The sequence below is a fragment of the Balaenoptera borealis genome, assembly GCF_965194805.1.
Source record: "Balaenoptera borealis genome assembly, chromosome: 18".
Taxonomy (NCBI): domain Eukaryota; kingdom Metazoa; phylum Chordata; class Mammalia; order Artiodactyla; family Balaenopteridae; genus Balaenoptera; species Balaenoptera borealis.
Window position 1 is genome coordinate 4,841,875 of NC_138877.1, and position 21,939 is coordinate 4,863,813.

Consider the following 21,939-nt stretch of genomic DNA (forward strand, 5'->3'; position numbering starts at 1 on the left):
GAAAAGGGGACAACACTCGTCAAAATATCAGGATGGAGACAAGAGCTGAGAAGACCACGGCAAGGAGCTCACCCCGCCGGTCCCCTTCACGTTCTTCCTGGGTGTATATTTCAACTTTCACTAGTTTAATACGTTCTATTGCTTTTGTGTGATGGGGCGTGTTACACTGATTAAATTATGTCTCTCTTTTTTTTTTTTTTTGAAAGAGCATTAATGCACATGTCACTTCTGTTTCTTGCAGGCAACCATGGTCCTGAGCTCTGCGCACTTCTGGCTGGGATTATTTCTGGTTCCTACCGCGTGTCTGATGGAAGATGTGGTGTGGAGAGCGTAAGTGAAAGATGACGTGGTACCCCAGGGCTTGTCCGATGCCCTCCAGTTAGTCTTCAGTGAGCCCCACCGTAGGGTATTAGATGCTGTGGGACTTCTGAAGAAACAGGTCTCCTGCCACCTGCCAGAAACGGATATAAAGGATTTGCGGTTGTGTCTTCTTTTTTTTTTTTTTTTTTTTTTTTTATTCTTTTAACCTGTGCTTCACCTTAATATGAGAATATAGTCAAAAAGGAGTCAGGCTGTGTGAAGGTCAAGAGAGATGTTGCTTGTACGCGATTATAGGGGAGAATTTCTAAATGCAGATCCATTCCATCAGGTTTAAGGAACATAACTCAAAATTCATTTCTCCTTCTATCTAAAAATCAATGCTGCGTGATCACAGGTATAACCTGGCTTTAAACCCCATGCTTAAAGGGAAATTGTATGTTTATGTAAGTCATTTCAAATCACCAAATACTTGGAATCAAGTATTCTTCATTTCTCCAAATAATTCCCAGTAGGAATCCTTCAAATATAATTCTTCTGAAGTGTCAATTTACAAGTCTATGAGAAGATTAATCACAAGGATGAAATTATAACATAGGTTCCATAGAAAATAATTCATGCTCGATTTTTGTTTATATGTTTCAAAATATATTATTTCCTAAGTATCTTAGGTACAATGTAAAAAAAAAAAAAGCTACTGAGTTCCAAGATAATAGAAATTTTATTTCATCTGCGAGGAAAAGATGGAATACTCCAAATGAGGTCATATTGATTTTTATTTGGGTTAGGCCTGATGATACCTTCTACAGTTGCCAACTTCCCTGAAAAATTGCAACTCCTGGATTGGCTTTACTTTGGGCAAAGCATAATTATTTGGGGCCCCTGAGGTAGAGAATTGAGACTTTATTCCAAACCTTCCAGAAAAAGACATCAGATTTCATTTCTCTCTCTCCCTTCCTCCCATACTCAGTGAGAATTGTTCTTGCCTGACAGTTAAGGATGTTTTTGAAAAAAAATCTTCATCTTGGCATTATCTTGACAACCGATGATACCTAATGCGGAGAGGGAAGGGGAGAGAGAGAATTTTATAGCACATATTTTAGGTGTTTTTTTCTTTTCTTCTCTTCACTAAGTGTGACAACTGTTAGTGAACATTAAATAACTCTAATTTCTTAAATGCCTTGATTTACCACTGCTTCCATTTTATCTGCTAAAACTGTTCTTTAAATAGCAGGATCAGAATCCTTGGAAATGAAATTATAATGCCCAGGAAAGATGTTTTCTTAATCTAATAAATGAACTGGAAGAAAATGTTATTTCTACGATTTGCTCTCGTAACACAGCCCAGTTGTGGCACAATATAGTACCTTGCCAAATTTCTTCAATTTTGCAAGATCGTCAAGTTAGTTTTAGGTAAATAGAACGTGGTGTTGGTTACATCAGATCACTTTTCAGTGTACAGGGGTTGAGAACAGTGATTTGATTAGAAATCAGTCTCAGCCTATTTTAATTCAACTGTTAAATTAATGTCATGAAAAAAATTTTTTGTTGAGATCGAGATACTTGCCAAGCGAGATGCTGGCAGAAGTATCTTTCTACCATTTCAGAGAGCGTGTCTCTGCCTCCTCATCTGCTTTCTGGATCTTTTCCAATACATTCCAAGTAGAAGTTCCCAGTCACCATGAAGCAAATTATCTATTCCCTCCAACAGGTTTTGTTTTTGGTTTTTCCTGGCACTGTAAAATTAGTGCTTTTTACATTTTAACAAGGATACAGCAAATGACACTGCTTCTAGCTCCACCATATAGAAAGAGTAAAAGTCATTTCCTTTGCAAGGAGCTTGCCAGCCAGGTAGGAGCAGGGTATATATTGCCTGTCACCTGCAGTGTTTGCCCAAAGTATATGCCCAATTTATAATATACAGTTAATGTCTACACTATACTTATCCCTCTCCTCAAAAACAAGAATTGGGCACATTTCTTTGGACATGTTCCCTCTGATCACAGGGCCCATGTTTTACTTCCTATTATACTCCCAGCCTGAAATATTTCTTGTTGAGTCAAGGAAATTCAGAGGCTTCTCCCAAGAAGGAAAAGCATACTATGAGTTGCTTACCTCTGATGAGACCACGATACTCAACTGTCATTTCTCCTTCTTCAGCTTTACAAAATGTGTCCTGTTTTTCCTTCTGGCACACTGAACGAAAATATTCATCATGACTTTCCAGAAAACAGCCCATTATTTGGTTCAAATTGTGGAATGTTTCTTGACACGCGATGTGCTAGGCTGCACCTTGGACTTGAGAAAAGAGTTTGCGTTACATGATGGGAAGTTGGGGAGTAGCTGGACAGTTTGGCTGTGGTGAGTCAGCTTGAGGCAGCATCCGGAACCTTCTGTAGATTTGCGATGGTTCTTCCATCTTGCCTTGGACCGATCTTTTTTTTTTTTTTTTAATATTTATTTATTCGGTTGCGCCGGGTCTTAGATGCGGCACGCGGGATCTTCATTGCCACGTGCAGGATCTTTAGTTGCAGCATGCGGGGTCTAGTTCCCCGACCAGGGATCAGAACCCGGGTCCCCTGCTTTGGGAGCGCAGAGTCTTAACCGCTGGACCGCCAGGGAAGTCCCGCCTTGAACCAATCTTAAGGCTTTTTGGTTTTGTTTTGAATTTTGGTGGCTAACTATTTTGAAAGAGCTTTTCGATTCCAGCACAAGGCAGGCCTGCCTTTTCACATATATTTCTGTACGCTCTGGTTTGCTCTGTCTTCCTGCATTTTCCCTCTTTCCTTGCCCAGTCTCTCTCCCATTTCAGGACCTGCATTGTTAACAGTAAGGAAAAAAACCAGCATGAGGTAACTCGGTCATTTTTTCCATTTAGTCTCTCAAATTTCCGAATGAAGATCCACTATTAGACTATCTTAAGTCAGATTTGGACACCGTGTAATACCTCCTCTGTTATCCTGTTAACCAGAATTTTCATGAGGGACCAAACTAACACATCTTTTATTAAAATAACTGATTGATTATATGTGATACCTGGCTAATGAATATTTTTATTATATGCATGAAGTTTAAATTGCCCAGAACTATTTTAATATCCTTTAGCTTACGTGCTTCCAAAATGTTTACCTATGACAGCATTTTTAGGTAAGCTGCCATGTACTTAACGCTCATCGAGGAGAAATTCATTTATGTTGCTTTATAAAAATAATATAAAGCTCAAGGCCACGGAACTTAGGAACCCATCTCCTTTTGTCTAGCTGTATCTCTTGTACCTTACCAGTCAGCACACGATGCATTCAGCAAGTCCAGAATGACTTCATTTCCTTTTTATAATCCCAGATAGGCAGTTCAATGGAAATAAAAGGTAATAAGAAATTCCTGTGTACAACGGGGCCTTGATTTTTTTTTTTAATACTTTCTAACTAGACTAATTTCTTTGAAGCACATTGTATTTATATTTTCATCCCCGTTTAGAATTTAACATTTCCTTCTGACTTGCTCTCCTTCCATAAGAAAAGAAAGAAAGAGTCCAGGAAAAAAGTTTCAGAAACAAGAAGATGAAAAGTTCAAGATTCTAAGCCGACTTATTTATTTCAAAAATCCCTAATAACCTGGAGATACTCCTGTTCTATCTGAAGGCTCACTGTGGGTTACCACACTCCCTTGCAGGGGCTAAGTGCCCCTACCTGAGCCTTTTGTGATCACCTGGCCTCTTGACGTGGGGTTGGGTGAGCAGTCCTGGACCCCTGGGAACCAGCTGTCCACAGGCAATGGGAGAGATCCAATTTCCATGCCAGTGGCTAATGCTTAGAGCCTGGCTTTTGAAACCTATAAGTATTAGGCTTTAGTCCATTCATATGCAGACTTTGACAGGGGAGGTCTTAGAATCATTTCTTTAAGTAAGGCCTTATTGCGTAAAGGTTCTTGAGAAAATGGTTTTATTCCATTTTACTTTTTAAAATTAATTTATTATTTATTTTTGGCTGCGTTGGGGCTTTGTTGCTGCGTACGGCTTTCTCTAGTTGCGGCGAGCGGGGGCTACTCTTCGTTGCAGTGCGCGGGCTTCTCATTGCAGTGGCTTCTCTTGTTGGGGAGCACGGGCTCTAGGCGCGTGGGCTTCAGTAGTTGTGGCTCGCGGGCTCAGTAGTTGTGGCGCACGGGCTCTAGAGCACAGGCTCAGTAGTTGTGGCGCATGGGCCTAGTTGCTCCGCGGCATGTGGGATCTTCCCGGACCAGGGATCGAACCCATGCCCCCTGCATTGGCAGGTGGATTCTCAACCACTGCGCCACCAGGGAAGCCCGAGAAAATGGTTTTAAATTGCTAGCATCCCCTGTATGTACTGCAGTGCTTCACGCGGAAGGACTAACCGTGTTCTCATACTGGTTAAGTTCCCAGGCTGGCTCACGGGAACTAGCCTAGTGGAAATATTAATGCTATAAAATTGGATGGTATCCATCTTGGATATGGATGCATTTTCATCCACTGGGAACATGGACAACGCCCAGGAGCATCAAGATACTGAAATTATTTCCCTCTCAGGCAATTTTGTGAATGAGTGAAAACCGGCCGCTCCAGCACAGTGGGTCAGATTCTCTCTTCTCTTGGCCCAAGCTGTAGATTTCCAGTGCTTTGCGCCCTGTGGTCCAGTCTTCCTGTTCCAAGCCTGCTTCTCTGTGTCACACTTCCTCCTACCCCCCGGCCCAGAGGATAACACTGGGGGCTGGTCTAGGGGTTAATGAACCCTGCTTGCTCTGTGGGCAGGAGGGTGCAGAAGAAGGGAGGACGAGGGAGGGAGGACAGTCCTGAAACAGGAAGCGAGAAAGCTCATCCTCTAGGACGAACCAGACATGCTCCACGGGACCCATGTATCTGGCGTGAACCCGTGGAGTGGGGCTGGCTGTTTACCCAGCTGGCTTCTATCCATACAGCCCCAGAAACCCGTGAGTTCAAAGGTAAAGTTTGGGCCTAGCGTATTCATTCATATTGAACAGTATCAATTGTCACATTCTTTTTGACTGTCTCCTTTCCAGCAAAAAGTTAAAACGTTTTCTCGTTTCTTGTTTAAATGAAAATTCCGCCACCTCCGCTTTGAACTGCAGTATTTTACACCCCTGAGTCTCAGGACATTGCTTAGTGTGGTTAAGGAATTATGTGTGAAAACCTGTGTGGTTCATTTCTCTTGTTTCCTCCGGGGAAATTAATGACTGACCCATATACAGAGTCTCAGCCCTGATTCTCCCTCGGAGATGAACTTGGAGTGTCAGCAGATGACGGGGCGCTGTCTTCACGGGCTTCCTTCCCTTGAAGGTGGGGGGCAGACGGGAGTACGTGTTTCCGTGGAGCAGCTCACGTCTCCAGAATGTTCCATCTCACTGTCCTGCGTCCTTGAAGATGCGCTCAGTTTTGTTCTGATTCTGTCTCTGAGTCCGGCTAACTTGGTGGGCTTCCCACATGCATTTGTATGGAAACTAACAAGCTTTTCAGAAGAAGGAACGCTGCCCTGGGCTGCTCCGTTAGGGCCCTCTTGCTTTTTACAGTTTTTCTTTTCCCCTTTCTAACCTGTGTCTCCTTAAATGCCCTTTCTTCCCCTGTATAGTTTCCAACCAGCTGCTCTCTGTTTAATCTCAATTTTAGGAAGACCTTTGCCATCAGACACTTATTGGAACATTGTAAGGTATTTCTTAGTTTAATCAGGAAAGGGTGCAGGTAACTCTTCCTGCAGGTCGGGAAGAGGGGCCCGTCTGCAGTTTACACGGCTGGAAAGGCCAGACCGTTTTGTTACCCCATCCCTTGCTTCACGCCGCCGAGGCCTGCAGACATGGGCCCTGATGGCAAGTCTCTGCAAGAGAAGGGAGGAAATCTGTGTCCAGATATTTGTGTTGACCCAAATTTCTGGTCAAGGGTTTGGCACGATGACTGTGAACTCTGGCATCATAATTCCCAGTCCTGCTGCGACAGTGGCTCTTTTCACCCTAAAAGGAGAGAGAAGACTGCTCTCCACCCACCCCCCCGGGCTCCTGATCTCACCGTCAGGGCGCAGCCCGAGGGACCCACATTCATCCACTAGGGTGAGGATTAAAGCATCTTCTGGGGTTTTCGGTCCTGCAGTGAAAAGCTTTAGAGGTTGACCCACGACTCTTCAGGTACCCTGGGCGTCTGTCTGGACGCAGGAGGCCTCAGCCAGCTCTGCAGTGACAGGCGATGCTCTTTAGCGGGGCAGCTTCTGACCCTCATGGCCAGAGTCTGTTCTGCAGGACTTGGGGTGCTTCCCAGGTTGCGGAAGTGGAGCCCTTGCCATGCACGGGGATGGTGAATGTTCCATGGTGTCCCCAAGCCTGGGCCCAGCTCAGAGGGCATCAAATGTGGCCCACGAAGGGAGCAGCTCATTTTCAAGGCTGTGTAAAGTTCATGTGTCATGTCCTTCTTGTCTCTTCCTTGTGACACAGGGCCAAGCACACCTGCAAAAAAACACTGCTGGAGGAGGTGCAGGAGCTGGAGAGGAAGTCCAGGGTGATGGGAAGAGCAATGCTCCGGGACAGTAACGGAAAGAGGTGGGCAGCCCCGGGCCGATGCGCCGAGGATCCCCTCTCCTTTCTCCCGCCTTTCGTTCCCGGGTTTCCTTCCCGCTTCTCGGTGTGCGGTGTGAGATGGGTTGCGTGAGGTGTAAATCTCGCCCTCCCAGGGGCAACGTGAAATCTGACTTTTGGGTCCCTGGGTCTGCCCCCCGGGTGAGATGGGGGTTTATGTGGGGTCTGGACATGGGAAAACAACCCACGCGCGGAAAATAGAAATAGTAGCATTGTGACCTTCAGGGGAAGTTCTGTGTTGGCAGTATTAGTAGAGTGTTTAAAAACCAGGCCTTTTGATACCAGGCCCAATTATGACACTAAAGTGTATCTGCCCTGAAGGTTTGCTGGCTGAAGAACGCGTGTTATTTGTGTAGATTTGGCTACAGTTCTTTTCAGGTATACCCGGGGTTTGTTTTGTTTTTAATGAATTATTTTTTTGCTGCTGGTGTTGGGAAAGCATCACATGACCTACTGGCTGGTCCAGGGATGCAAGGGCTCCTGACCCCCCTTCTTTCTCATACAGCCTCAGCCTCCCACCCCCCGCACCCCCCTGCACCTAACTGCTGGGCATGTGAGTAGGTTTTGTTTAATCGCATATGTTAAAATGTTATCAGATTGCATTTGGTTAAAATTTACCGAAGGAAATTGACCTGGGCCCAAGGAGAATTCGCAGGGTAGTAAGGAGACTTTTGCTGCCTTAGGGACATGACTGTCTGGGAAATTATGAGCACGACTCCTCTCCGTGCTTAGAAGGAACCCTGTAGCCAACTGCTGAAGAAACAAAAATCTGGAGGTTGAATACTTCTATTATATTTATATTCTGTTTTGTTTCTCTTCTGTTGTACCATCTTTCAAAGCAGTGAAAACAAAGCATTTTGTTTGTTTTATTTTGCTTTTAGGAAAGACAATCCAAACATTTTGAGAAGTATTCGGAATATTATCTCAAACGACTAGATATTTTAGGAAAGGGGTTGAAGAGTATAGGGTTGACGAGTATGGAGTTGAAGTTGTGGTTTCTGTGTGTGCTTATGACTTAACTGTATTGAGTCCATTAGCATTCACTGTATGGCAGCTGTGCTAGTTGTTGTAAGCAGTTATCTATCAACGGGACAAAGAGTCACTGCCCGAAGCTTCAAGTCAGGACTGGGGCGGGCGGGGCCGGGCTTTAAGGTGGTCTGTGTGTAACTGTTACACGGGCCACACAGGCTAAGGGTGAGCAGGGCTCTTCTCCCCATTAGACATCGGGAAGCCTTTCTCGGTGACAGGATGGGCTTGGAGGACGGGGAGATGGTAATGGACAGAAAGGATGAGGGCATGTCTGCGGCAGACGCCTGGGCAAAGGCTTGAGTCGGACGTGTGCAGGGGAGGACCGCGTGCGCCCACAGAGCTCAGAGCCCGCGTTTGAATTCTGGCCCTGATGAGCCATGCGGCCTTGGGTGAGAGATTGCCTATAACGAGACTGTCCTCATCTGTTCTAGAAGAAGGCCAGTGGCCGGCTGGTGGGGGGGCGTGTTGTGTTAGGGTTTTATGGAACAAGACGCGTGACAGCACATTGACCCGTGGAGACCAGCAAAATGTCGGGGGCTGGGCTTCAGTCTGGCAGAAGGGTCGTGATGTTGAAGGGTGTCATGGGCTGTCAGCCTTGAGAGAGCTTGTGGTTGATTTAAAAAATGTAATTTTTTAAAACTATTTATTTTTTTATTGAGGTGTCGTTGATTTCCAGTGTGTGTTAGTTTCAGGTGTACAGCAGAGGGATTCAGTTATACCTACATATGTGTATATATACACACACATGCTTTTGCAGATTCAAAAAGAATGTAATTTCTAAATGCACTTATCCCGTTCAAAATTCACTTTTACATGTTCAGCTGGATCCGAAGACAGCTAGAGTTTAAACGTGGTCTCCTGCCTTCTGCGTTCTGGGATCTCTTCGGTGGGCGCTCTGTACGCTTGCGACGGTGGTAGTTGATGGGAGTGTCTGTGAACGGCTGGGTGCAGGAGGTCCTCGAGGGGTCACGGCCTCCTTTCTCTCTGTCCCAGGATCTGGCCTCACTTCTGTGCTCCTAGGAAGACAGTTCAGGGGCCCCAGGCCTCCCACCATCCTCGGTGCCACCTCCCCGCACATCTGACTTCTCCCTCCTGATGGCCCCCAGGTCTCCTGGGTGGTCCGTGTGCAGCCTGGATAGACAGCTGCTCTCTTTCGGAGAAGACTCTGCCCTCACAATTGTTCCTTCATCACCTGCTTGGATTCCGGAGCCGCTGCGGGCTGAGGGAGGGGTGGCCAGGGCAGGAGTGCGGGCAGAGATTTCTGCAGCGCTGTCCTGCCTTCCGAAGAGTCAGGGACCGACTCCCTCTCTGAGAGACCCTGAGTGTCCTGTCTCTTCTCTCAGCTCCCCGTGCCCGACTCCCCACCCCGTCAGATGTCTGGGTTCACCCGTGCATCTCTCTCCCGCTGTCAGTCTGGCACGTAGGGGCAGCTCTGTAAATATTTGTTGACTGAGCGGAAACGCGAAAGTCCGGTGAAGAGAGGAAGGTGAGCCTGCAGCTTCCGTGCACCTGGTGCTCCGGGGCTTTTGCTCCTGTTGCAAGTGGCCACAGAGGGATACAGGCCATCGCTTGGCCTCTAGTGACGGGGCCCGTCATCTCGTGGCTTGAGAGTAGGGCTCACGTGGAAGCGCAGATGGGGAGGTGGTCCTATCTGTGCAGAGACGAACCGGCCTGGAGCAGGTCCTCCCCACCTCCCACTGCCCCAGTGCCCAAGCATCCTGCCTCCCTGACCATCGCCGTTCCTCGGCTCGGCTCTGACACCCTTCCCGAGGGCCCCTCGAGGACAGCCTGCCAAGTCTGAAAACCCCGATCCAAGTGGCTGGCAAATAGTCTAGCCGTTTTTCTCAGGAATGTACTCACAAGAAATAGAACCAAAATCTTTATGCATGAATCCTAAAACCCCTTTTGTGCCAAATGACCATTTTGAAATGGTAGCTGGAGATGCTTAAGTGTCCCTACGTGCCCTTAATTCATGCGGTAAAATACTTGAACATTTTATTGATCTTATCTAAGCCCCCACACTTTTTCACGATTTTGATAAAACCTTAAAATTTCATGAACCGGCTTCTGCCCTGAGTAAATCGGCTTCCAAAATTAACCTGTGTCCTTTGGGCATAAATCAGCCCGTTCTCATGACTTAGAGAAAACAAGCTGATAATGAGAAGGGGAATTAGATATCTAGAAAATATCATGAAGTAAGAAATACCAAGGGAATGAACAAAAATGGGTTTTCTTGATTTTTAGTTTGTTTTTTTCTGGGTGGAGCACTTTTCTCGCTGTGTAGTTTGTGTAGCTTAGAGATGCTGGACACTTAGTGGTATTTAGATTGTTCAGAATACCTTTCCCCAAACCATCTTCCCAGTGATCTTTCCCAGGAGACAGCCCTACTGTTTTGTCTGTGGAGCAGAGTCTTGTCATGCACACCATTACTTTGTACCATCTGAAAAATGAGGAGCTAAGCGGAAGAATTCCTTGTTTCAATATTTGGTAATATTTTTTCCCTCTTTATTCCTTTTTTTTTTATATAATTGAAGCACAGTTGATTTACAACGTCGTGTTAATTTCTGCTGTACAGCAAAGTGACTCAGTTATACATATACATCCATTCTTTTTTATATTTTCCATTATGGTCTATCTCAGGATATTGAATATAGTTCCCTGTGCTATACAGTAGGACCTTGTTGTTCATCCATCCCTCTTTATTCCCAACGTGCAACTCATTTTTTTTTTTTCTGCTGGAAGAAAATCTACCGATGCTCACTTACTTTACAGATATAATTCAAACAAACGCCTAAAATGTCACGTAAGATGACAAACTAATTTTTTCCCCTTAAACTTTTTTTCTTTCTTGGTGTGTGGTAGGGGGGTGTCCTGGTCTTTTAGGTGTTTCATCAAAGCGAGAAAAAAGGTTGAATGTATTTGACGAAAACACCTAGTTTCCCAGTTATGCTTAGTCTGGATAAACAACAAGGAGACCCTTGTCTTGTTCCAGACCTTCTTTCTGTTCATCATAGTTGGTGGGAGGGGAGTGGGGTGGGCCCTGCGCTGATTTTCTCCTGTTTCAAGGTCAAGAGTTCTGGTTGCTGCCCCTGCCTTGGGCCAGCAAGGCAGTGGGATTCTCTTTCGCTTTAGTGCTTTCCCCGAGTACAGCTTATGCTGAGCCCTGGGTAAAGGAAGCCATGCGGCTGGTCCTCCCCGGGCCGTGAGCCATCACTGCATCCCCCGTATGGTTTTCTATCCTTTGTGAACATTGATGCACAGGCGCCCTCCCCCGCCTGAGCCAGCGCTCACGGGGAAATCTAGACGGCCGCCCGCCTCTCGGGAATTCCAGAGGAATCTGATCCGCTCCTCCGTCTGGGCCACGGCCTGTGTCCACCCAGCTTCCATTCCATCAAGGCTACTCCACACGGCCAGGGTGCTGTCCTCACTGATGATCTGGGCCTCCTCACGGAGTGTTATCTGCCAACAACCAGAGTCAGAGCCTGAAACACATCAGCAAGATTTTCAGACAAAGGAAAGCTTGTCCACTCCCCCCGACCAGGCCGTACTCTCCCAGGCTCTTTTGAAACCAATTACATCAAAAAGAAAACACAGGGCTTCCCCGGTGGCGCAGTGGTTAAGAATCCGCCTGCCAATGCAGGGGACACGGGTTCGAGCCCTGGTCCGGGAAGATGCCACATGCTGCAGAGCAACTAAGCCCGTGCACCACAACTACTGAGCCCGCGAGCCACAACTACTGAGCCTGCGCTCTAGAGCCCGCGAGCCACAACTATTGAGCCCGCGTGCCACAATCACTGGAGCCCACGCGCCTAGAGCCCGTGCTCCGCAACAAGAGAAGCCACTGCAATGAGAAGCCCGCGCACCACAACGAAGAGTAGCCCCCGCTTGCCGCAACTAGAGAAAAGCCTGCACGCAGCAACGAAGACCCAACACAGCCAAAAATAAATAATTAAAAATAAATTAAAAAAAAAAGAAAACACAAAAACTTCCCAATACATTTTGAGTGTGTACTCAACTAAAAAATATCCATTATGCTTTGGTCTTTAAACAGAAATCCTTTGATGTTTAAAATAGTGTTGGTATCGTCATATCTCCGAGTCAAAATTGGTACAACTGCTGAGTCGAAGATGAGTATAAACAAGGCCCAAAACAGGAGATGCACCAACTTTACTGTGTATTATTTCTCCAATATAAGCCTTATGTCATTTCAGGAAAAATACTTTTTTTCTCAAAGTATAGGGTGTGAGCTCTGTCTTCCTTTTGTTTCCCTCCCACCCCTTCTCCCACTTTTTTCCTCTAAAATACCTATTAGTCATTTTATTAGCTAAAAGGTTAGGAAACTATGGCATCAGTTTAGCGAACCTCTCCAGACCAGGTGGCAAATGTCTGCCTCCAACATCTGGTTAAGATTTATTTTACTTCCAGCTGCATTTTTTCCATCAATGTGTCATGAAGCTGAGGAAAGAGCAGAGACTGTAGAGACAGACCTGAATTGAGCTCCAAGCCCTGCCACTCACTGAGCTGTGTGACCTTGGCTGAGTTACTAACGTCTCTGAACTTTAGTTTGCTTATCATCAATTTGGTTTGAGGTTTAAATGAAATAATACAGGTTAAATCTATAGCACATGTAGACTTTCAGAAAGCGTTAACACCCCTATGTCTCTAACTTAGAAGCAGAATCACAATTCAGTTTCGCTGGCCCTTTGAACACACATGGTTTTCCCAGAGGACGTGGACAGACAAAGGAGTCAGATCCCTGTCCTGGAGGGACCCAGACCTGAGGACAAATGCTTCCTCTCCAGACACACTGACATTGCTCACTTGTGTCTGACTTCTCCCACTATCCTAACATCTGCCTGGGCTTCCCTTAGTACATTCATTTTTCAAGTTTTCTAAATTATTCAGATATTCAACATACATGAGAGCAGAGAGACGAAGACAACGAATTGCTGTGTACTCATTGCCCGGATTCAACACTTACCAAGATTTTGCCACAGCTGCTTCATCTAGCCCCTTTTTGCCCCTATTTTTTTGGGGGTGGGGTGGGCCATGCTGTGTAGCTTACAGGATGACCTTAGCTCCCCGACCAGCGATTGAACCCGGGCCCCCTGCCATGGCAGCTCAGAGCCCTAATTAGCCACTGGACCACTAGGGAATTCCCCACCCCTATTTTTTCTTTGCAAATCCCAGACGTGACAGCATTTCACCCTTACATAGTTCAACATGTAGCTCTAAATATCTTACGTTATAACGTGTCTATAACTAATACATCTTACCCTTGCTTGTGTTGTGACATAGAAACACTATAACTCCAGTGCCTGTTATCACATCTAATAATTAACCATCATTCCTCTGTATCGGCTGATACTCAGTCCATAAAGAGATCTTCTGGATCGTCTCAGCCCTGTCTTTTTAGGGTTTTATTAGATTTGTTTTAGGATCTAGGCGAGGTCCACACGTAATGTTTTTGGCTGTGTTTCTAAGTCTCTTTTAATCTCAAGACGTGCCCCCTTGCTTTGTTTTTAATGCCATGGGCTTAATAGAATTAGATTTTTCTCGTCATGATCATCACCATGGGCAGCGCATGACAGTTTCCTCCTGTGCAGAGGGGGGAGCTTGGCCTTTGGGAGGTAGACTCACCTGCCCAGGTGGCCCAACTAAACAGGGGCTGCACCCCATCTCCTAAGTCCAGGCCTCTTCCCAAGAAGCCAAGATACTGCCAATCACCCAAGTGTTTGCGTTTCCGATTTGACCTTCATTAGAGTCCTCGGAAAGCAGCGGAGCCCTGGAGGGCAGGAGGGGTACCTGCCCGGGGGCGGGAGCCCCATCAGAGGCTGCAGACCAGGGCCTGCCGTTGGCCAGCCTGATGGGGTCGTGAGCAGAACTCTGCAGGAGCCAGAGAGTCGTGGTGCTGGTGGCTTTAGGGCCCCACATGTAGAAAGAACATGGAACAGACTTGTTGAGAAAGTGACTTCCAGCCAGCATCACCTTACTGGGGACCAGCGTGTCTATAAAAGAACCTGAGTGTGTTTAATCCCGCGTGGGGAAGAACCTTGGGCAAGGACTAAGTCCGGCAGATATTTTAGTTTAGAGACCGAGGAGCTTTCTCAGGAAAACCACCAACTGGGGAGTCAGCAACACTCCCAGGCGAGACCAGGGAAACCTCCGAGCAGGTGAGGAAATGTATTCGTGGCACAGAGAGAGTGAAATGACAGGAGGGCTGATGGGATTACCCAGGTGAGGATTTCTGGAGACTGTTTGCATCCTGGGCACAGGAAGGAAAGGATGAGGGAATAAACTCTTAAGGAGGCGAGAGGCCTAATGAGCATTTGATTAATGAACACCTAAGCTGCCGTGTCAACGAAAAATAATCGGCTCTGTTATTTTACAGATGTTCCATCCTGAGGGCCTTTTTGTGGTTGTTATGGCCTGGTGTTTAATAATTGAAACAACTTTTCTGAATACCATTTGTCATTTGTTTTGAAACAAGAAAAGGATTTCTCCTCCACCTTTGAGTGTTGTGTTAGCTGTTCTAGAAGCTGCCCAGAGCCCGGCCACTGCCCACGGCTTGATGAACGATGACAGCCTTTTTACAGGATGCCTGGAGAGGGCCGGGAAGGAACTCTGTTTCCTTGCAATGTAGGGAGGTGACAGGGGTGACAGATTTGGTGTTGGTCAGTGGTTTGCTGGCAACAGTCCTCATCCTATTTCTCGGATGACTTGAATACATTTATTTTTTGGATTATGACTTAAGTTAGCTCAGTGTCAACTTCACCTGCCAAAAGTTGGCAGATAAGGTCATTTTTACTCGTGAAGTTAATGTCAGTAAGTAACTAGCGCTGATGGCTCACTGGTCCCTTTTAAACTAACATTAAATATTTTAATCTTTTTTTTTGAAAGTTGATTTTATTTAAGCAACAAAAGACAAAGGTCGACTTGAAAGTTTTGTTTTTGTTGTATAGGTCATATAATTTGAATAGTGATGTTTTACATTGCAAGCAGGGATTAGTTCTTTGGGAAATTCTTAGAAGATCTTGGCTAATTGCTTTTCTTTCATTATCGGTGAGTTGTTTGTCTCCCCTTTCTTCGCTGCCTACAGCTGGGAGGGGAGCAAAACATCCCAGCTGGCCGAAAATGGGTGACCAGGAACACCCGCTTTGAAACTGAGTCACAGTGAGATAATTTCCAGGACGAACCAGATTCTCTGGCCTGTTTCATTCCTCAGTTCTTGGGGAGGCCGAGGAAAGAAGTGTAGACATTCTGACACCCTGAAAGTACGGGTACAGAGTGGTTTTTGTAGTGCGTGCACGACAATTACTGAATCCCCTGGTCGTACTGGACTGTCGGAGGGAAGGAGAAGTTGAGGCGTGCTGCTGGACATTTTGCATTCATGGCCGATGTCTGCTTCTGCCCCGACACTACTCTGAACACATTGCCTGGGTCCCAGGTGTGGTCGGTGGTGTCAGGTGAGGTGGCCCCCATCTCTGTAGCTGGCTGGCACTTGGAAGGCCAGTCTAGGCCCATGTGGTCTCAGGTGAATATGACATCATTGGCCTTGTGGTTGAGAAGAACTTGGAGAACATGTAAAAGTTACAGCTAGGAGATGGTCACCGTAGCGGGCATCACTGCATTTAGCGATAGATTTATTTGTGTCTCATGATAGTAAATCCTTCCCTGGGCCAGGACACAGGATACAGGAATGACTGCTAACCATGGCGCCTCGGTTTTCAGCCACTCAGGGAGCCCAGCGAAGTCTTCCTAACAAGGCAGTGGAAAAAGGGATCTTCAGTGTTTATTCTCTCTCTAGTAATTAGGATCGGTTCAGGGCATGGTCGGGGGTGGTAACTGGGAGTTCACACTTGCTAATGAGTCACCACGTTGGCTTCATAGCGAATAGAACCAGTGATGTCTTAATAGGGGCCGAGTCGGAAGCGAGGGCGGGCCAGGCCAGGGTGCAGCTCGGAGCAAGAGAGACAGGTTCCCGCTGTGCTGGGGCTCACGTGGTCCCGTGAAGGTAACAGACGGAACACGTGAATGAACAGGAGAAAATGAGGAAAGTGAGGCAGAGCTCTGTCCTGGGGCATGACTGGCCGGGCTGGAGTGGGCAGGAAGGCCTCCCAGGATGGCACTTACCGAGACCCAAATAAAAACAGTACACACGGCCACCCAGACGGAGATCTGGGGAAGGAGCCCTGCTGGCTGCAGAGAGGGCTGGTGGGAAGGCCAAGGGGGCCCACCTGGTCTGGCCGGTGCCTCCGAGGTGCGGGCAGAGTCTTCTAGGCGGCGGCAGGGCCCACGTCACTCGGTCCCTCGGGATTTTGTGAGCCAGCCCAGGGCACCAGGGTTTCAGCCGCCAGAGCCACGGGAAGGGTGTAAGCAAGGGGAACGCAGGACCCGGTTTTCTTGACCACGTGATTACCGTGATGTTTTAAAGCCATGGAATCCCATACCTAAATTAAAAAGTTAAGTAAAATACCAAAATATAAAACGGAAGGTATTTATTAGTATGAATTTATTATAAAAATTCAAATTAACACATGTATTTGTTTTAAAGTCAATCGGTGTGACACTGAGATGATTTTTAAAATGACAAAAATCTGAAATTGGTATCTTAGGGGAGGACAGATGTCTTATCTCTATATCCAGTTTTTCTCTACTTTCTTTTGGGTTGTACCTAGAAAAGCCTCGATGTACAAAACTTAGTTGCCAAATTTAAGGGTTTCACAGTTCACCTTGTAACCTCAGACAGTTTTTCTTTTTTTTCTTGATTATATTTAATATAATGATGATTCATTTGCTTAAATTAATATATAAAATAATATTAATATATTATATTAAACAATTACATAATGATTTTATAATTATTAAATAATATATAAATATAAAGAACACATAACATATAAATAATATAAATTCGCTTAAATTTCTTATGAAAAATGTACAAGTCATATAAAGAAGCAACCAACAGCTTCTGTAAGCACTAAACTCTCTAAAATAGCATCGTGATAAATTGATTGCTCTCGTTGCAGAATTGACTGCAGACAGGAACAGGGGTCAAGCAAAGCACTCAGAGCTGAATAGGCTCATTGTCACTATTATTTTACATGAATGGACACCTAAGAATGCTTTTTTAAAAATAGCAATATATAGTTACAACCTTTCTAATAAGTGACTGATACGTAAGATCAACTATAAGAACCTTTAGGATTTCCCTGGTGGCGCAGTGGTTGAGAATCTGCCTGCCAATGCAGGGGACACGGGTTCGAGCCCTGGTCTGGGAAGATCCCACATGCCGCGGAGCAACTAGGCCCGTGAGCCACAACTACTGAGCCTGCACGTCTGGAGCCTGTGCTCTGCAACAGGAGAGGCCGTGATAGTGAGAGGCCCGCGCACCGCGATGAAGAGTGACCCCCGCTTGCCGCAACTGGAGAAAGCCCTCGCGCAGAAACGAAGACCCAACACAGCCATAAATAAATACATAAATAAAAAAAAAAAAAAAAAAAAAAGAATCCACCTGCCAATGCAGGGGGCACGGGTTCTAGTCCTGGTCCGGGAAGATCCCACATGCCATGGAGCAACTAAGCCCGTGCACCACAACTACTGAGCCTGCGCTCTAGAGCCCGTGAGCCACAACTACTGAGCCTGCGCTCTAGAGCCCATGAGCCACAGCTACTCAGCCCGCGTGCCACAACTACTGAAGCCCACGCACCTAGAGCCCATGCTCCGCAACAAAAGAAGCCACTGCAATGAGAAGCCTGCGCACTGCAACGAAGAGTAGCCCCCACTCGCCGCAACTAGAGAAAGCCTGCACGCAGCAACGAAGACCCAACGCAGCCAAAAATAAAGAAATATAAATAAATAAATTTTAAAAAAGAACCTTTAATGTGAGAACTTTCGGGAAGCAAGTTAACTTGAAACATTTGTGGTTTCTGATATATTAAGATTTAATATGGGGCTTCCCTGGTGGCGCAGTGGTTGAGAATCCGCCTGCCAATGCAGGGGACACGGGTTCGAGCCCTGGTCCGGGAAGATCCCACATGCCGCAGAGCAACTAAGCCCGTGCACCACAACTACTGAACCTGCGCTCTAGAGCCCATGTGCCACAACTACTGAAGCCTGCGTGCCTAGAGCCCATGCTCTGCAACAAGAGAAGCCACCGCAGTGAGAAGCCTGTGCACTGCAACAAAGAGTAGCCCCCACTCGCCACAACTAGAGAAAGCCCGCACGCAGCAAGGAAGACACAGTGCAGCCAAAAATAAATAAATAAAATAATAAATAAATAAAAATGATTTAATATGAATTATAGGAAATATTTATATGTGCTTATTTTAGTTAAATATTTTTAAAATATTTAAGGTATAGAGACTGTGATTTAGACTATGGTTTGAAAAACTAGTAAACAGTAACCTTAAAAGCATATATTATCCTTGTATTTCAATTCAATCACCAAATCCAGACGCATATATTCTGCAAAAAACTTAAAGTGTTTATAAGAATATACGCTTTAGAGAGAGTAAAACACAATTATTTCAATATTACTTATAAATCTAATTTAGTAATATAAAATGAATAACTTGAAGTTTTGGTATTTAAATTAAAAAGTAAAATTTAGGCAAGAGTTTTACATGCACTCATTTAATTTACTGATAAATATAACTTTTCATTACTAATGAAATTTTAAAAATTTAAATTCTACCATATATTTCTTTTTGCCAGTTCATCCGAAATAGTCATGAATTTTAGGTATTCAAGGTATTTCTCGAATGATAGTTGTTTTGTTCATTAAGGCATTGATATATCACCCAGACCTTTTGTCTTCCTGGCTCTGTGTTACCTATACAGAAAGCATTTGCTTTTTTAAAAAGCACACAGGACAGGAACTTGCTGGAAGCACTTTTGTCACGTGGAACTCTGGGCTCCGGTGCATTTTTCGCCATCGCAAACATGTAGAAAACGGGAGACCAAGCCCTCTGCCTGCTCCACCAGGCAGCATGTTTCAGTCTTTCTTGCAGCAGATGAAAGATGCTAAAGCACTCGATAGCAGAGATGTCTGGCTGGGCTGTGTGCAGGTCCGGTGGCCACCACGCTGCATTCTTTGACCAACATCACAGATATTCTTTGTCCTGGAGCTTTTGAGACCCAGCGACTTTCCAAAGTAAAATCCAAGTGAGCTTCTTATTTGATAACCCAGGGAAACGCTGCAGCTACATTTTCACTCCGTTCTGGCCTCTGCTTCTTGCATCTATAAATCGTGCCGTCCGATGGCTGAGGACCACGTTTCTGCCGTCCTTCAAGGTTTTTTGCTTGAGCTTCTTCAGCGTTGGGCAATGAAAACACCCTTTCGTCCTCAGAAACAACTGATTTGTACCTATGCTGTTTTGTAAAGACTGTCTACGGGCAAAGTGCGCCATCTGATTCCAGATAGAGAACTGTCTTGAGCATCTTGAGGAAATTCGCCTGCTTAGCCCAGCCGACGCCCTCCTTTCCTCCTTTCTTCTTTGATCCTTACAGGTGACTTTTCCTACTTCTTCCTTTTTGTGTAATATTCTCAAAGGACAAAACCACATCATTCCATCAGGTTTACCTCATAGCTGTGTCACTGCTGTGTTCCCAGCCTTTGTTTCTTTCTTGAACGCAGCAGCTTCTGCTCTGCAGAGGTTTCATGGTTTCTGAGTCCTGTTCTTTTATAGCCCTGCTGGAGCGTGCCCAGCCTATGACATCAGTAGACACAGCAGGTAGGCTCGGAGATGCACCTGCTGTTCATCCATTTGGATTTTCTGTGCTGCTTTCGTGTTCATGTCAGCAGCAGATATTTTCACATACCTAACAACTGATTGATATGCATATTAGGTACACACACACGTATACTCAGCCAGCATTCCTCATCTACCTCTACCATTTACAAGAACAACAGAAGATCATCTATTTCTATTTTTTTATTGAAGTAGTTGATTTATAATATTAGTTTCAGGTGTACAACAGAGTGATTCAATATTTTTATAGATTATACTCCATTTAAAGTTATTACAGGACAATGGCTGTAATTCCCTGTGCTGTACAGTATATCCTTGTTATTTATTTTATTTTTAAATTTATTTATTTACTTATGACTGTGTTGGGTCTTCGTTTCTGTGCGAGGGCTTTCTCTAGTTGCGGCAAGCGGGGGCCACTCTTCATCGCGGTGCGCGGGCCTCTCACTATCGCGGCCTCTCTTGTTGCGGAGCACAGGCTCCAGACGCGCAGGCTCAGCAGTTGTGGCTCACGGGCCCAGTTGCTCCGCAGCATGTGGGATCTTCCCAGACCAGGGCTCAAACCCGTGTCCCCTGCATTGGCAGGCAGACTCTCGACCACTGCGCCACCAGGGAAGAAGCCCTGTTTATTTTATACATAGTAGTTTGTGTCTCTTAATCCCCATACCCCTATCTTGCCCCTCCCCCCTCCCCTCTCCCCACCGGGAGCCACTAGATTGTGTTCTGTATCTATGAGTCTGTTTCTATTTTGCTGTATACATTCATTTGTATTATTTTTTAGATTCCACATATAAGTGATATCATACAGTATTTGTCTTTCTCTGTCTGACTCATTTCACTAAGCATAATATTCTCTAGGTCCATGCATGGTTGCTTCAAATGACAGAATTTCATTCTTTTTATGGCTGAGTAGTATTTCATTGTGTGTGTGTGTGTGTGTGTGTGTGTGTGTGTGTGTGTGTGTGTACGTACGTACATCACATCTTAATCCAGTCATCTGTTGGTGGGTACTTAGGTTGCTTCCATATCTTAGCTATTGTAAATAATGCTTCTGTGAACATTGGGGTGCATTCATCTTTTCTAATTAGTCTTTTCATTTCCTTTGGATATATACCCAGTAGTGGGATTGCTGGGTCATGTGGTAGTTCTATTTTTAATTTTTTCAGGAACCTCCGTACTGTTATCCATAGTGGCTGCACTAATTTACATTCCCACCAACAGTGCACAAGTATTCCATTTGCTCCACCTCCTCACCGACACTTGTTATTTATTGTCCTTTTGATGACTGTCATCCTAACAGGGGTGAGATGATAGCTCATTGTGGTTTTGATTTGCATTTCCCTGGTGATTACAGTGTTGAGCATTTTTTCCTGTGTCTGTTGGCCATCTGCACACCTTCTTTGGAAAAATGTCTGTTCAGGTCTTCTGCCTATTTTTTAATTGGGTTCTTTGTTTTTTAATATTGAGTTGTATGTGCTGTTTATATATTTTGGATATTCACCCCTTATCATTCATATCATTTGCAAATATTTTCTCCCACTCAGTAGGTTGTCTTTTCATTTTGTTGATGGTTTCCTTTGCTGTGCAAAAGAACATCTATTTTCTACCATTTATAGGAACAACAAAAGAAAATGAAGTAACAACAAAAAAACCAACCCTAGAGTTTACAGTGACGTTTATAATTTGTTCTTGCAAAAGTTTTGGTCAACAACCATCTGTGAGCAGTGAAGGATGTAATACTCCCTTGATTTTTTTTCTTCTATAAACCATTACCATTTATGTGCAAACTCTTACAAACGTTTTGCACAAAACATCTGCTGAGCAAGTAGTATCCTGATATTTTTTAAATGCCTGTGAGTGGGCATATCCTGTTGTTGAAGATCACATTATAAAAAGGGGTTTCTCTGATGGAACCTTGGTGCGATTTCCTCCTAATCTCCAGGGGTCAGCTTGGATAAAAGCAGAGCTTCTGAGAGTTTTCCCCACAGGGTTGCTCATATGTGTTTGCTCACCCAGAGATGCCTTCGTGGTGATGCTAATCCAGGCAAGAGTGTATACTGAGTCCTTGCATTTTGCCAGAGATCATCCTGGGCAGTTAAAAAATAGAAAAAGAGTAATGGAATGATGGCAGATGAGTAGCTAGAGAATGGGAATACAGAGGAAAAGTGTTTTAACAGAGTGATGGAGAGGTTGCCAGGAGAGTGCCGGGCAAACTAAAATTTGTTACCAGGGGGTGAAGCGGGGCAAGGGG

The 21,939-nt window shown here is 45.2% G+C and overlaps 1 protein-coding gene across 3 annotated transcripts in view; it reads left to right on the forward strand.

The window, feature by feature from the left end:
- Window positions 1-21,939, forward strand: part of LOC309615431 (phospholipid-transporting ATPase IB) — a 537,980-nt gene that overhangs the window by 480,835 nt on the left and 35,206 nt on the right. For 2 of the 3 annotated variants that reach the window (XM_082365034.1, XM_082365032.1), the window contains exons 34-35: window positions 242-330; window positions 6,769-6,873. In XM_082365034.1, the coding sequence (XP_082221160.1) occupies window positions 242-330; window positions 6,769-6,873 (194 nt within the window). The remainder of the gene's footprint in view (window positions 1-241; window positions 331-6,768; window positions 6,874-21,939) is intronic. The other variant, XM_082365033.1, reaches the window with a different exon arrangement.